General features: G+C 35.1%; 1 protein-coding gene across 2 annotated transcripts in view; it reads left to right on the forward strand.

Annotated features, from left to right (window-relative positions):
• The window catches only part of Mospd2 (motile sperm domain containing 2), a 35875-nt gene that overhangs the window by 3235 nt on the left and 15522 nt on the right, over positions 1 to 17118 (forward strand). For both annotated transcript variants that reach the window (XM_013032190.1, XM_013032191.1), the window contains exons 3-7: positions 6925 to 7080; positions 8759 to 8845; positions 10405 to 10559; positions 13750 to 13810; positions 16076 to 16114. In XM_013032190.1, coding sequence (XP_012887644.1) covers positions 6925 to 7080; positions 8759 to 8845; positions 10405 to 10559; positions 13750 to 13810; positions 16076 to 16114 — 498 coding nt within the window. The remainder of the gene's footprint in view (positions 1 to 6924; positions 7081 to 8758; positions 8846 to 10404; positions 10560 to 13749; positions 13811 to 16075; positions 16115 to 17118) is intronic.

Here is a 17118-nt window from a genome sequence, read left to right on the forward strand (position 1 = left end):
TTACCAATCATGGATAGGTTTTTAGCTGGGAAAAAAATAGAAAAAGACAAGTCCATAATTACAGTACTGTTTTCTTTATTGTTACAGTAAGAAATTCCATGCTGAGAAACCTTTCCCAATCTTCTCTTTGTACCAAAGAGACTAATCTCTTGTGTTGATAATTCGTTCTGTTCTTCAAGTACTTCTTACATGTTTCATTCTGGAAAACAGTGTGTTAACATTAGAGAAAGAGCTGAAGAAGGGTAGCACACCTTTGTGAACTACCATCTAGTAAAGGTATTAAAATCAGAAATAGCTGTTCAGTTTAAGGCAGATTGTGTTACGAGTAAAAAGTGTGAAGGTGTATTCTGCAAGAATCAAAGGCAAAGAGAAAGCTCATGATTGGATTAGCACAGACTTAGAAGAAATTTCACAGAAAAAAATGTGGTGCTATGGTTTGGATATGCCCCAAACCATAAAGACTTGTTTCACAGCCTGATAGTGTTGGGAGATTTTTGAAGTCTTTATGAGATAGAGCCTACTAGGAGGTCTTAAGGTCACTGAAGATATGCCCTGAAAGGAGATTTAACTTCAGTCCCTTCTTCTTCCTGATGTTCCCTGGTTACAAGATAAGCAGCTATTTTTCTCTTGGCACATTCTCCAACCATATGTACTATTCTCCTACCATGATGTGCTATGCTACCATAGGCACAAAAGTAACCAGGCCAACAGATCATGGACTGGAACCTCCAAAACTCTAAGCCAAAATAAACCTTTTCTCAATAAGTTGTTTATCTTATAGGGATTTGTTGTAGTGACAGAGTGCAGATGAACCCAGGTGGTGTTATGATGAACTTGGGAACATGGTGGAACTGGGCCAGGTACAGAAGATGATCCAGGCAGGTCAGATAGTTTGTGCGTAGGCACTGAGGTAAAAAGATGTAAAGCATGTTTAGGAAGTTCATTTTAATAAGCCTTAAAGAGAGAAGTATACATGGTTAAAATCCAGTTGAAATATAATATAGAGAGCTTTGGACACCCAAGTGTTGTGTTTGTACTTCAGTGAATGTAAAGAGCCAGGATTTGTTTTTGATTTGTTGTCTGACTTCACAAGTATGAATGCATATTCATTTAAATGAATTTAGTAAATGAATTTCTTCCCAGTCTTTTGTGTGTGCATCAAGAGAGCAAAGTTGCAAGATCACTCTGTTTATAATTAGAATGTTAGATTTATTTGGTCTGATCTTATTTCACCATATTTATAAAGTAAGTCACATTGTATATTACTATTTGATATTCAAATCTTTAAATAAAAGACTTTTATCATTTAGATAATGTCATTTTATTTTATTTTATTTTCTGTGCTGGTCTCGGGGCTTGAACTCAGGGCCTAGGTACTGTCACTTAGCTTTTTTGCTATACCACTTCAGCCACAACTCCACTTCTGACTTTAATGGGAGATAAGAGTTTCAAGGACTTCCCTCCTGGGGCTGGCTTTGAATCCTTCAGATCTCAGCCTCCTGAGTAGCTAGGATTATAGTTGTGAGCCACCAGCACCAAGCTAGATAATGCCTTTTGGATAGTTGGGGTATTTCAAGTTTTTTAATACATTTTTTGTGCAGTAATTTTGGATTATTTGTGTTAGATTGATGCCTAGAACTAAATTATTCACAAGTAAGTATTTTTGACACACATATGTAGAACTTTCTCCATGAAGACACCAGTATCCATACCTACCAGCCTTTTCTTACCACATCCATATCCATTTTTTTTACTGTCATTATTGGTTGCTTAACTGATAGTTCTTTTAGTTGGCATGTGACTGCTCATAAGGGTAAACTTCTTTTCATATGTTAATGTTCATTTGTGACATAATTTTTATATCACTTTTATTACTGGTATGGAATTTTGCTTTATGACATTTACTTTTGGCAGTTTTTTAATATATGCAAAATTACTCATTGCTTTGTGGTTTTCTTCATTATTGTTAAATAGTTTTCTCTTACCCAGTGATTTTTTTCCTAGTCTCAATTTATTGTTTTCATTTGGTTTAATTTTGAGATTTTATATACAGTATGTATAAAGATGTTATTAACATAAATAACCATGTACTACTGCTCAAGGGTTTATACCCAGGAGTGAAATGAGTAGTTCATATAATAAGCGTTCAACAGGCTCATTACTGACCTGGTTCCCAAGTGATTGTACTAGTGTTCATTTTAACTAGCAGTATTTGAATGTCCTAAAAATTTTATACATAAAAAAAATCCTTGTGAATCTGCTACAGGTGTTGGGCAATCTCATTGTGGTTTTAATTTGTATTTTTTTGAGGACCAGTGAGGTTGAACAATTCTTTATGGGTCCTTTGGTTTCCACTTCTCTGAAAAACACTTCTGGCATTTGGAGGCATTTTGTTCTTCCATGTAAGTTTTAGGGTTAGTTTATGTTTCTGCAAAAAATGAAAAAAAACATTTGTTATAATTGTGTTAAACCAGAAGCCAGTTTGGGGAAAATGGACATTATCATTGTCAAAACTTCCTAACCAAGATCTTAAAAAAATATCTGCTGAAGTCTTCTTTATTGAAAGATTTATGATTTCTCATAACACTTAATTTCTGTTTTTATACTTTTTATTGTAAAGATACTGTACAGAGGGGTTACAGTTACATGAGTAAGGTAATGACTACATTTGTTTTTCCCCTACCATCCCTTCCCTCCCTGCCTCCCCAACTCCCCCCCACCCCGCTAAGTTGTTAAGTTCATTTCAACATAGTGTCTTGTAAGTCTCATTGTTACAATGGGCCAACCTATATCCTTGCTTCGCATTTTGTTATTTCCCTTCCCCTCCCCAAATTAGAAAAATGTATATCCAAGATGCAGGGCACCAGAATTAAATACAATGACAAACAGGGGTTATACCATAAGGAGAAGAGCATACAAAAGAAACAAAAAAAAATCACATAGTACATTTAAAAAAAGCAACAAAGAAAAAATCCTCTTGTGTTCATATCTTGGGGTTCATTTCACTTAGCATCATCTTATATGGTCATATGTACATAGCTTCTGACCTTTTCTGCTTGTCTGGTAAGATTATCCTAGATGTCTACGAGTTATTGCAAATAAGGGAAACTATAGGATCTATGTTTCTTTGAGTCTGGCTTACTTCACGTAATATAACTTTTTCCAAATCTTTCAATTTCCTAACAAGTAACACTTAATTTCTTGTTACATTTTTTTCACAGATACTATACATGTTGTTTTTGTTCTGTTATTTAAATACTGTGCCTCAAAATTTATTTTCTAAGTGATGGTTTCTAGTTTATGGAAAATGCAGTTGACTGTTTTACATTATTGAATTCTGAAATCCTAGCAATTTATTAATTTTATCACTTATCTCTAGATTATATAAGATTTCAATATAGAAAATAACATTACTTTCAGTACAACAGTTTTCTTTTTAACTTTCCAATTATAACATCTTTCACTGTTTTACTTGTACTCTACTCACTGGAATCTTTAGAACACTATTGTATGGAAGCAGTGACAAGAACTTACTTATTCTTGATTGAAGGATACGTGATGTCACCATTAAGTACGATCTTTGTGAATATCCTTCATCAAAACAAAAGTTTCTTAGTTTGCTAGTTGAAGGATTTTATTTGGTTTGTTCCCATTAAGACTATTTATTGAGCTGGGCGTCAATGGCTTACACCTGTAATCCTAGCTATTCAGGAGGTTAAGATCTGAGGATCACAGTTCCAAGCCAACCCTGGGAGAAAAGTCCATGAGACTCTTATCACCAATAAACTCCTCAGAAAAAGCCGGAAGTAATGCTGTGGCTCAAGTGGTAGAGCACTAGCCTTGAGCACAAATAGGCTCAGGAACAGTGCCCAGGCTCTAAGTTCAAGCCCAGGACTGGCAAAAAACAAAGACAAAAAAGCAAACAAAAACTAGTTATTGAATTTTACTAAACTCTTCAATTATTGTATACATTTATCATATCTGATGAAATTTACATTTGAGTTCTTATAATAAAGTAGATTATGTTGATGAGGTTTTTAAAACAGACTGCTAGATTTTTTATTAATAGTTTAGGAATTTTGCATCTGTTTTCTTATATTGGCCTGCAATTTTCTTTTTAGACCTATTTATGTATAATATTAACAACAGTAAATTATTATGTAGTCTTTACAAGTGAAGAGGGTTTTTTTTTTCTGTTCCCTGGTAGATACATTGTTCACCTCTAATCTGATAACTCAAACCTGCTACCTCCTCTAAGGTGTAATTCTTGTTTTAACTATCAGTATTTGTCTATGTACCATATATCTAAGAATGATTGATCAGTTCCTTCTAGAATCATTACTGATTCATATAAAGTATAATTTTCCAGAGGCCTATATTGTACTAAAACACCCTTTGTTTTGGAAATGTCTTTATTTTGCCCCTAGTTGTTTTTGTTTTGTATCTTGAATTAAGCAATTAACTTGGAGGAATGCCTTCATTTTATTAGCCTGAAAGAGACAACATGGTTATCATAGACAGCTAGAAAGGAGAATTTCTAAGCCAGGAGTATTAGCAGTGAATTCAGAAGAACTCCTTTTATTGAAGGGTACATATAATTTGGACAATCCTATGGACTGCCTTCTCCAGGATATTGTGTAGTTTGTATAAGTGTCCTGGAAACTAGTTCAGGTTTTATTTATCTGTGCATCTAGAAAAAATAGCTCTTGTTTGTGCCTAGTGTCTGGTGAGTTATCACAGTCTTTATTATTAGTGGGCCATTGTTTTCTTCAAGCAAGGAAGCATTTTAAAAAGTAGGTAAACTTTTTAACATTCCCAGAATATTCCATGTTTTTTTTAACATTCTCAAGGTCAACCTTTTTCAAGTTGTCACGATGAAAATAAGGAAAAGATCTTAGAAATGTATCAGAGAAATATGAATGGATAAATGTGTGTGTCTGTGTGTGTGATGGAATATTATTGAGAAGGTGATCCCATTCTTTGCTACAATGCAGATGAACCTGAAAGACTTTATATTAAATGCAGAAAGCCAAGAGCAGAAAGTCAAATACTGTCTAATCTCACTTGCATGTAGAATGGAAGTCTGTTAGGTCACTATTTTCATAATGACCTAGCATCTTATTTCTAAGATGGTAATTACCTTATTTACTGCATTGACATTTGTTCTGATTACCAAGAAGCAGTGGAAGGTAGAGCTCCTGCGGCCATGACTGGGATCAAGGGCACAGACATTATTGCACTTCCCATTGTCTGGAGGGTGACGAGGCCGAGGGAAAAAGCCCATTTTATTTTAGAAGACTCCCTAATGATACAGTAAATTTTATTAAATCTTGACCTTTGAGGACATGTCCTTTTAAAGTTGTATTCAAGCAAACGAGGAAGAAGGCATAAAACAATATGTGTATTTGAGTTGCCAGCTTAATTACCATCTTTTTCTTAGACCATCATTTTCTTTGAAAGTAGGACTGGTATGTAGGCTGTTATTATGTACATTTGGATATTTGGCAAAAAACAATTTCCTGAAAATGTATGAAATCAGCCTGAAACTTCAAAAACTAAATTCCATTGGTTCAGTGACCCAGTTGGATGGATGATCCTTGCTCGGGAGACAGGAGACTATATGTGACCACTTAAATCCAACTTATGCTTATAAATGTCATTCATCATTAAGGAAAAGTATACTTTGAATACATACACATTTTAATAACAGCTTAAAATAAGTATAAAATATACAAAACCATTTGTTTTACAGATTAGAAAAATAGAGCCTAGGTATCAAAAATATATTGAAGGCAATGCTCCTCAGTGGGAGATTTATGGTCTCACGTTTTATAGTGCTTTTTATAGTGCTTTAAATTTTCAAGTACCTTCATATATAATTTTTCTTCTGATCCAAATACAGAACTATGAGTATATAAAACAGCTTAAAGATAAGGAAATTGAGACTCAAAGAAGATAATACTCTGAATGCACTTTATATTCTCTCCTACCCTTTCAGCTATTATCCCTGAGGACTTGAAATAAAAGCAGAGCAAATAGAGAGGAGGTAGAATCTATAAAACTTGGCTACTCACTAGATATGAAAGAAAAGGAAATGAAGGAGGCAGGAGATTTTCCAAAGCTTTTTCCTTGGACCCCTGGGAGAATATGGATAGCTGAGGAATTAAAAATTGAGACCATATGTTTACTGAAGGCCTTTTCATTGGCAAAACTGCCATCTTTTATGGAGTAGTCTAAGGGTGTATGGACACTGGGCCTTTACGATCTCCTTGGGAAATATAGCACAATTCAAAGAAAAAAACTGGCAATTATCTTAATGAATTGTCTTAGATAAAATTCTGAGGTTATTCACAAGAGGGAAGAAATTTACTCCAGGGTACAGGGAAATTTTTATATAAGAGGAAGCATCTGAAGTAAAGTTTGCAGAAAGGTAGAATTTGTATGTGCAGAGATGGTTGTGTGAAGACAAGTTCAGTTACAGGAAAATAATGAGAGCAGGGATGTGTGCAATAGAGGCCAGTAGGAACATAGAATGTATAGGGAAATGTTGAAAACTATTGAAGATAATTATTCTAGTACATCCTCAGAATGTTGCATGTAGTGCTTTGGATAGGAAGTGTCCCCCTCAAGGCTCATAAATTGAAGGTTTGGTCTCCAACTGGTGATAACTATTGAAAAGTGATTAGATCAAGAGAGTGCTAACTTTACCAATGGATTGCAAAACCCTGTAGTCTTTAGATAACCTTATTCTCTCACATAGAAATTTGTCGATCCTTTACATTCTATTTCATTTAGATCATATCTATATCTATCCTTAAACAGCGTGGCCTTGTCTTCCAGATATTTTCCTTTGGCATCAGTATTGGTTATTTCTCACTGCAGAATTAATCTGACTTGTATGTGTATTGCTGTTTCCCCTCCTAGAAAAATCAGATAAATATGATCCACGTGATATTGAAAGGCTCCAGCAAGATGATAACTGGGTTGAAAGCTACTTACATTGGAGACATAATGTTGTAGATGAAACAGTAAAGATGCTGGATGAGAGTTTTCAGTGGAGGAAAGAATTTTCTGTCAATGGTAAGTTGTTAAATTTAACCTTGCCAGGGTCATATCTCCAGCATAAATGCTTACTGTATTACATTGATTTAATTATATATTTGTATATTTATCATGGAAGTTATCAAAAACACCAGCATAAGATTACATTGAGTCAGTAATATGGTCATAGGAACAGCTAATAAAAAATAAGTAAGAGCATCATAAGGCAATCAGATCACCAGGGAGAAACTAACATTTTTCATGCACAGCAGCATTACCCAATCTGTTTGTGGTTCCACAGTATTAGACAACATCATGACGGCTTCTTCATACCATGCCAATCAATAAGGAGATGCTATTTTCCTGGTTTGCTCTGTTGTTGTCCATCTTTTGCTATTTTCAGGGTTTCTTATGTGTATGGGCATTACATAGGATTCCCAAATGACCAGGACCCCGATTAACAAGTGTAGCCCTAAGGTTGTCTATCGCAGCCTCCTCTTAAATTCTTCATTTTTAAGTCCACTAGTAGATTGAAATCATTCTGTAATGATCTTCAAGTATATGAAAACCTCTGCACAGAAAGAGTTACCTGATATTTGTCTCCTCCTAAAGAATTAATGAGAAGAAGCTGGCATAATTACCGATTTCAATTAGGTATAATGGATTTCCTGTCCTGGAAGATTATAAACTCTAGAGTAACTAAGTGTGAAGACTTAATACAAAACAGGCAATAAATAAGTCTAGAGCACATTCTCCCCCCCCCCACACACACATTCTTCACACTAGAGGAAATGCACAAGGAGGGCAGTTAGTAGCCAAGAAATAAATGGATTGGAACTGTGAACACTGTAGGTAATTTCGACAAACAGGGAAGAACTTGTTAATCCAGTACAATTTGTAAGTCCAATTTTAAAAACACATTTAAATTTAATAGTAGAGAAACACTAAAGACCAAGGAGAAGAAACCTCCAAAAGTTCGTGGGGAACTACCAGTGTATGAAGCAAGAGCCTTGATTTGTACTGCTCCAAAGAGTTGGTCATCAGCCTCTCCAGAGACTGGAAAGAACCTTCTTTTGTTCCTCTTGCTAAAGGATGTTACATTTTCTTGAAAGAATTGTCCATCTGCCCCAAGGCTTATAAAATGCATTAGAGTGTACAGGATATTAAACTTCTAGAATAACACCATCTTATCAGAAGAGTAAAGAGATTTTTTTCACTAATTCTGAGGCTGTATTCTCTCTTCCTTCCCCCTTCCCTTCCTCTTTCTCTTCTCTCCCTCTCTCTCTGTCTCTCTCCCTTTTTCTTTCTCCCTGCTTCCCTGCCTCTCTTTTTTCTCTCCTGCCCTCGTTCTGTCTCTCTCTCTCTCTCTCTCTCTCTCTCTCTCTCTTGAGTTAACCACTGAGTCCTTACCATGTTTTTTTGCAATTATCTAAAAGTGGTCATATTTGTTTGCAAGTCAGGTCATTGTATGAAACAATCAGAATGTAGAAATGTATCTACATAAATCATGGCTAGCATGTCAAAAGAAATGAGGTTTTTCCTTTTCTGTCATCTATATCTTTTGCAGCTTGTTTCTATTTTTCAATTGCCAGGTATTCTATGCAGAAGTTTGAAAGAATTGTATTTTTTATGTCACAATTATGATATAACGTTGCCCTGTACATTGTGTTTTAGATCCCTAAATCATAATTACTGATCAAATTTTATCACTTTTTAGACCTTAGTGAATCTTCCATCCCTAGATGGTTATTAGAAATTGGTGGTATTTATCTTCATGGTTATGACAAAGAAGGTAACAAATTGTGTAAGTATACTTAATTTATACACTGACTTCTTGAGGTTTTGCAGAGTAGCTCTCTATCTTAATTGAATTAATAATCAGCAGAACTTTTTTCCATATATAGCATACAATTTGGGATTGCCAGGGCCACCTTTAGAAGTGTCAAATACTTAGAGAAGTTCTGCCTACCATTTGCATTGTAATAATGTATGGGCACCAATGGTTCACACCTGTAATCCTAGCTATTCAGGAGGTTGAGATCTGAGGGTCACAGTTCAGAGCCAGCCTGGGCAGGAAAGGCCCTGAGACTCTTATTTCCAATTAATCACAGAAAAAGCCAGAAGTGGCACTGTGGTAGAGCGCTAGCCTTGAGCAAAAACAGCCTGGGACAGTGCCCAGGCTGTGAGTTCAAGCCCCAGGACTGGCAAAAATAATAGTAATTATAATGTTCTCAATAGAAGCAAATATTGCATTCTGTAGCACAGCCAAAATAAGTCATTGCACAGTCATTATCTTTGTTCTAATTTGTTATTAACACTGCCTAATATTTTTTGGAGAATTTTTTGATAGTCACTAAAATGTTGCTAAATGGATTATTTTCCAAGCCTCCCATATTCTTCTTCCTCTTAACTGCTTCTGAAATGCGTATAATAGTAGTAGGTACAGTAATTCATACCTTCTTTCTGGATTGTCCAGCTCAGGGCCACTCATTTGCTCTTCTAATCTAGCTACAAACTGGCCCTTTTTCTTTTTTTTTTTGGGGGGGGGAGTCCAGTCATGGGGCCTGAACTCTGGGTCTGGGTGCTGTCCCTCAGCTCTTCAGCTCAATGCTAATTTTCTACCACTTGAGCCACAGCACCACTTCTGGCTTTTTTCTTTTTGCTTATGTGGTGCTGAGGAATCAAACTCAGGGCCTCATGCATGCAAGGCAAGCGCTCTACCACTGAGCTACCTTCCCAGCCCTGAAACTGGCTCTTTTTCTACTTCATCAGCTCATTCCTCAGTTCAGTTCCTGCCTGTCAACTCTTCATTCTCAGTTCTTTCCCAAGTCCTGGTCCATTAAGGTCCCTCCCTTGCTTTTCCACCCTACCTTCTCTGCCACCGCCCAAGAGGTACAGGAAAATCAAAATGCCTTTGTACTTCATTGAGTCCTTCAAGACCAGCCAATGTCTATTCAATTTCTTCTCTCAGCACTTATCATATTTTACTTTAACTGCCTCAACCTGACAGGTTTGTACACTCCACTCTAGTGCTTGGTGGAACCACTGGCTTTCTTCTTAGTACACTGAAGAGCACTTTTAGGTTATTACCAAATAGTGTTTGTACACCTGCACTTTCTTTTCCCCTTACTTAAAAATGAGGGTTTTTTTATTTCCTAAGAGAAAGAAAAATAGTTTACCTCTCTCCTACTTTTTAACTTAAAGGTCCCAAGAGCAACCATTCCTCATTTAAACAAAGGAAGAAGATTATTTTTTAACCTATGAAACAAAATGAGTTATAAATGAAAAACCTTGTGAAAGAAAAGGTTCTATATTTAAAACAACATTAAAATGTTTCTATTTTATCTTTGGTTCTTCTTAAAGTCTGGATCAGAGTGAAGTATCATATAAAAGACCAGAAAACAATAATGGATAAAAAGAAGCTCATAGCATTTTGGTTGGAACGTTATGCTAAGCGAGAAAATGGAAAACCTGTAACAGTGATGTTTGATCTCTCCGAGACTGGACTAAATAGCATAGTAAGCATTTTTATATTAATCTTAAATTGTTGTTTATGGACTTTTTGGACAACTAAATTTGCTTCAATATTTGTCATTGACACTAGTTTTCCTAGAAACAGTCCCTATCTGGTACATCAGATGAAGAAGAAGGGCATTGAGCCTGGCAGGGCATAAGTCAATTAGATAGCAATGAGCTTTTCTACCTTAGCTAATATCCTCCACCCCACCCCTGGGCCTGGCACAGAGAAAGACATTCAGTTAATATTATGCATGATCTCTGTAATGATATATATATGAATATATGTCATCTTTGATCATCCATGATATTTCTGAATATCTTCCTCTGTACCAGGCCTAGGGGTGGGAAGATGTCAATGAACTTTTCTACAATGGTCATATGAGTTTTCTACTTTCAGTTCTTTGATTTTTGGGGGGTGGGGGAAACCTTTGTTTGCTTATTACTTGCATTGATTTGTTTGAATTGGTTAGCTTTGAAAATGAGTTTTCATTAGGTGATTTTTGTCAATCTTCAAAAGCTAAGGTAAACAGCTGGGTACAGTCCACCTCACTTGTCTCAGTTACTTGGGAGGCTGAGGCAGGAAGATTATTTGAGCTTAGGATTTCAAAGACAGCCTGGGTAATATACAAGACTGAATCTCAAAAAGGAATAAAAGTAAAAGAGAAGTTCATTTTCAACACAGTGTCTTGTCCATCTCATTGTTACAATGGGTCAACCTGTATCCTTGTTTCAGCATTTGGTTATTTCCCTTCCCCTCCCCAAATTAGAAACATGTATATGCAAGATGCAGTTGGGGAGGTGGGGAGGAAGGGATGGTGGGGGAAAAACAAAGGAGGGGGTAACAATACTCGAGAGGCAATGTATTCATTACCTTACTCATGTAACTGTAACCCCTCTGTATACAGTATCTTTACAATAGAATATATATATATATATATAAAGAAAATGAACATTTATAATATTTATGGATAATAATCCAGATTATAGAGTATTCTAAATTCTGGACCACAGATAATGTGGTGTGAGTCTAAAGTCAACAAGGTGATGATTCTTTAATGTTTCAACTGAACATTAATTATCTATTATTAGCTACCATAAAATTCAAAAACACAAGTATATATTTTCCTAAGTCAGTATTTTAAATTTATGCCATTTGCAGCATTGTTAATTGCTTTTCTGCTTTTGTTTTCTGAGAGATCTAAGTTGTTTTTCCTTAACACATTGACCTATATCCCTTATTTTATTAAGTTCCTATATTAGTAAAATTTGTAATAAGAGCTACAAGTCTTTCAGAATGAATATGCTATTTTATCATTAAACATTCACAATCATGCTGTTAAATTTTTTTAAGTAAAAGAGAGAGAAATAAAAGGAAGAAAGTCAAATGAACCAGTTTTTAATTTAGGCCCTTTACAAACTATGTTAAGTATCTTAAAGAATTTGTGTTATTATGCTTCTTAGTAACTAAGTACTGGAAATCTGTTCTAAACAAATAATCCTAAGTACAGAAAAAACACTATATATCAAAGTATTTTTTCAGAGTATCATTTAAAATAGTGAAAAATTGGGCAGGCATTAGGGTACATGCCTATAATCCCAACTTCTCAGCTAAAGCAAGAGGAGAGTAAGTTCAAGACTAGCTGGGCTACATAAATGAGACACAGTCACCAAAAAATAGAGTCTAAAATAGAAAGAAGTATAAATTGCCCAAATGGTAATATATGATATGTCTATTTATGGTATATCTAATACCATTCCTTAATCAAAGAGAAAATATGGCTCTTCAAAACACCTAGACTTAAAAAAATTTAGAGAAAAATGTTTTTTTAAAAGTGCTCTAGTTAATAGTTTTGTTTGTTTATTTGTTTGTTTATTTATTTATTTATGTAGTACTGGCCATGAGCCTTGAATTCAGGGCCTGGTTACTGTCAGTGCACTTTTGTGCTCAAGTCTAGCACTCTACCTTTTGAGCCATAACTCTAGTTCTGACTTTTTGGAGCATAACTGGAAATAAGGGTCTCATGTACTTTTCTGCCTTGACTCTCTTTGAACCATGATCCTCAGATCTCTGCCTCCAGGGTAGCTAAGATTAGACACATAAAGCACTGCCGCTCAGCAGGTCTCTTTATCTTTTAAGAATCTAATGCCCTGGATATTTCAACCTGGTTTCAACAAAGGTAACCAAGTTTTATATAGCTAATTCATTTCTGATTATTTTCTACAAATTGTGAAACTGAGAACTGTGTTCATTATACAAATGTTTTCATATACTAGGATGTCCATAATAAATAGTTAAGAATGTTTATTTTCAGTTTATTGCAATGAAACTGCATGCCATAGAAGTCACATGCTAGGGACAACTTGATAGCCTCATCTCTAGAAAATCTACCTTTCAGTAAATGTGATGCCTTTAAGTATGCCTGATTATGCCTTTCATCTAACTGTCTTTGCAAGGTAACTGCTCAGGATTAGTTAAATCATCTGTGATGAACCATGGAATAATATGAAATGAAATGTGAATAATATCTCCAATTTTCTTTTGTGCTCAAAGCAGAACAACTAGCGAGCTATGTTTATAAAGTCTCCCAGAAATTAGAGTCAATGAACAACACTTAAACATAAATCAAAAAACTAAACCAAGGACCCTAAATAAAAGGAAAAAATACAGCAATGAAACAGCAGGCCAATGAGATCAGATTGACTATTGTGCAAAAAAATGACTAAAGAATATTTTATTGTAGCTATCATGAGGTGTAAAAGATTTAGAAGGCATATTCTATACCAGAATTTATATACTATGTATTATTCCAAATAGTTTAAAAACTGTATGTATACTCATTTCAACAGTTCTTTAGTTGTTCAGTAGCTTTTTTAGAATTTCTCTGTTGGGATTGTTTTAGATCCATTTCATGCCTCATTGCTTTAGCAGTGTGAAGTATGTAACTGGATTGAGGTAATATGAACAATTTTAAAATACTACTGAGCATCTAATTTCTTAATCTTAGGGCTGATTAATATAAATAGCTTACTGACCTAAAACCATAATACTTACAAATGTGGATATTTGTATCTGAGCTTATTTTTAAATTTAATAATTTTCTCATGTATTTAATAGTTTGTCACCTTTAGAAATGTACAATTTAGAGTTCTCTAATGTGGACAGTCTTAAAGATTTATTCTTTATTTTAGGACATGGACTTTGTGCGATTTATCATCAACTGCTTTAAGGTTTATTACCCTAAATACCTCTGTAAGTACCTCACTTCTTTATAAAACTATAACAAAACTGTAGAAAATTTTTGGGAGTTGAAGAGCTTTGTATTATTGTAGACTTTTATATTTAAAAAATTGTCCTTCAGTCCTCAGAATTTCAATCCAAAACATCCTGTAACACATATATGCACTCACACTCACATTCTCACCTGTACATATCAATATGCAACATTTATTGGCAACACTAGCTCATTTGTAGCCAAGTATTGTGGCACAAGTCTATAATCCCAGCTATTTAGGAGGCAGAGGCAAGATCTGTAGTTCAAGGCAAACCAGATGAAGTTAGAAAAGGATGGAGTATGTGGCTCAAGTGATAGCTCCCTTTCCTAGCATGAGGCCTTGCATCCAATTCCTGGTAACATTAAATAAGAAGAAGGAGAAGAAGGAGAAGGAGAAGAGAAGGAGAAGGAGAAAGAGAACAACAACAAGAACAACAGGAGGAGGAGGAGGAGGAAGAGGGAAGAAGAGGAGGAGGAGGAAGAAGAGGAGGAGGAAGGATTAACATGTTTGTACTGTTTTTTCAATTTAGAAGTGCATTTAAAATATTTGTTATATGGAATTTCTTGCATGGGTGAACAGATGAGTGATATTGATGAGCTATACTGTTTGTGAAGCAATATTCATATATAAAGTCTGACTTTTTTTATTTTAAAATTGTCATTAAGAAAATACTTGGGGGCTGGGAAGGTGTCTTAGTGGTAGAGCGCTTGCCTTGCATGCATGAGGCCCTGGTTTCGATTCCTCAGCACCACATAAGCAAAAAAGAAAAAAGCTGGAAGTGGCGCTGTGGCTCAAGTGGTAGAGCACTAGCCTTGAGCTGAAGAGCTGAGGGACAGTGCCCAGGCACAGAGTTCAGGCCCCATGACCGGACCCAAAAAAAAAAAAAAAAGAAAATACTTGGCCACGATGCACATTATCTTCGAATGTGGCATTTGGACTTCTATTTTTGTTTTCTTTTCTTTTTGTGGTGCTGGAGATGGAACCCAGGGCCTCACACGTGCTAGGAACTGAAGCACTGTACTATTGAGCCAACACCCACGTCCCCAGCCACATTCATTTTGGTTTCATTTCTATGATGTATTCCCTTTAGGGAAAACGAGCTGCCAACCCACATAAAGAGGCAAATATATTAAAACCCAGTGAGTTTTTTTTTAAAGACAAGAAACTACAGGAACATCAAAAGATGAAAATTCACAGATCTGATTGGGCATATTCCTGGCGAATACCACAACTAGCGTCTTCTGGGATTTGTAAATCGGGTGACCTTAAGGCACCAAAGTCCATAAATCACCTTACTTGGGCATACTTTTATGCTATTATTGTTATTTGATGTGAGGGACACATAAAAATCATAATGGATATTGAGAGTCAGTGCAACCCCTAGTCATCAATTGGCTTTTGTGGAATTGATGATTTCCTTCAAAATCAGTCATGAAAGATAACCATTGTATCTTAAGTATATCCCAGTTGAAGACTAGAGTATTAGGTACGACTTTACTGATACCTTGTTCTCTTTCTGTACTTCATTTGCCTATATTAATATAACCACTTTAGGAGATTCTCTGCTCAGAGTGTGAAATTGCATGTTAATTCTTCTGAAATAGAAGAATGAACTGGATGTCAAAAATTCCCTTTGTAGCTTCTGGTCATTTTTCATAACAGTTGATAGGTTTCTCTATTATCTTCAGCTCAGTTCAGAAATAATACTCTGTATACTTTGGAAATACTGATTTTTGGGACCCCATGATATTTTCAAAAAAGAGAAATATTTGTTTTTTTAAAATACACAATGATTTAGTAAAAATGGAGAGGACAGCTGTGAGACAGATCTAATATTATAGGTTCGTAAAAACTATGATGGAAACCATAAATTAAGCATGGAGATTTTTTTAATGTTAAGTGACCTTTAGCTCTGACATACCACATTCAAAGACTCCCATTTACCCACTGAGTTGTATTCATTTATGCCATTCAGCAAGCTATAAGGGCAGTAAATGAACAAAGGAACCAAGGCTGTTTGTCCAAGAACAGTTACAGTGTGTTATTGATTTCCCACATGTCCTCCTGGGCCGGGCCTTCTCATTGTTAGATATTAGTTCAGCCCTAGCACCACTCGCACTTTCTAAACTGGAATTCCAGCTCAATTTTCACTTCCTTTTAAGTTTTATCTAGGCCAGATGTAAGTAGTATTACTATAGAGGTACTAATTCTTATTCAATGAAAAAAAAATTTTGTCTTTCAGCTAAAATAGTGATCTTTGATATGCCTTGGATAATGAATGGTGAGTATATTATTTATGCTTCTCTGATTTTCCTTTTTCTTACTCAGCCACTTTAACCAAATTTCTATAGCTGTTTTTTTAAATTAAGTTTATATTTTTACTTAGTATGTCCCTTTAAAAAGCTGGAGCTATAACACTCAGAGACTGTTCCTAGGGAAAAGGGGTTGACATTCTATGCCCAAATTCTGGCCAGCAGTACCAACTAGTCTAAAAACAGCCTCACTATATTCATCCATTCAGGTAAAACTACAACCAGAAGCATCAATTTGTCACCTAAATAAGGCTTTGTTGTCTTAGGAGCTTTGAGTGTTGAGGAACAAAGTGGGTGATGAATCTGAAACTCAGCTGATAGCACCTAGTTGCATGGTCTTTTTTTAAATTTATTTTATTGTAAAGATGCTATACAGAGGAGTTACAGTTACATGGGTAAAGTAATGAGTACATCTCAGAACATTGTTACCCACTCCTTGATTGTTCTCCCACTATCCCTTACATAGTCTTTTGACCCTCAAATTTGTGGTAAGATATTTTTGAAAAAGCCATTAGAATGCATTTTAACAACATTAAAGCAATTGAAAATTTAATGTTATTTTCCAAGTATTCACTTTCATTGGTATTTAACAAAGTTGATTGTTAGTTAGAAAGCAACAGCAAAAATCAACAAGATAACTTTAGTTCTTTGAAAAGTTAAACACAATTAGAAAATAAACTGATAAAGAAGCTACAGGTTTAAATTGCTAAAATTTGCAATTAAGGAATAGATATCCATGCTGACTTTATAGAACTAAAAGTATTATTAGAGAGTACTATGAATAGTTGCATCCGAAGAAATTAAATAACCTAGATAAAATGGATAAATTCTTAGAAAGATTTGAAGTATTGAAGTTGATTCAACAGGAATGAGAAGATAAGTATAAGAAAGTATAACAGAACAATAACAAAACATAACACTAGGATAACAAAATTGAATTTGTAACCAGAAAACCTCCTACAAAGGAAAATCC

Source organism: Dipodomys ordii, unplaced genomic scaffold, assembly GCF_000151885.1.
Source record: "Dipodomys ordii isolate 6190 unplaced genomic scaffold, Dord_2.0 Scaffold150, whole genome shotgun sequence".
Lineage (NCBI taxonomy): Eukaryota > Metazoa > Chordata > Mammalia > Rodentia > Heteromyidae > Dipodomys > Dipodomys ordii.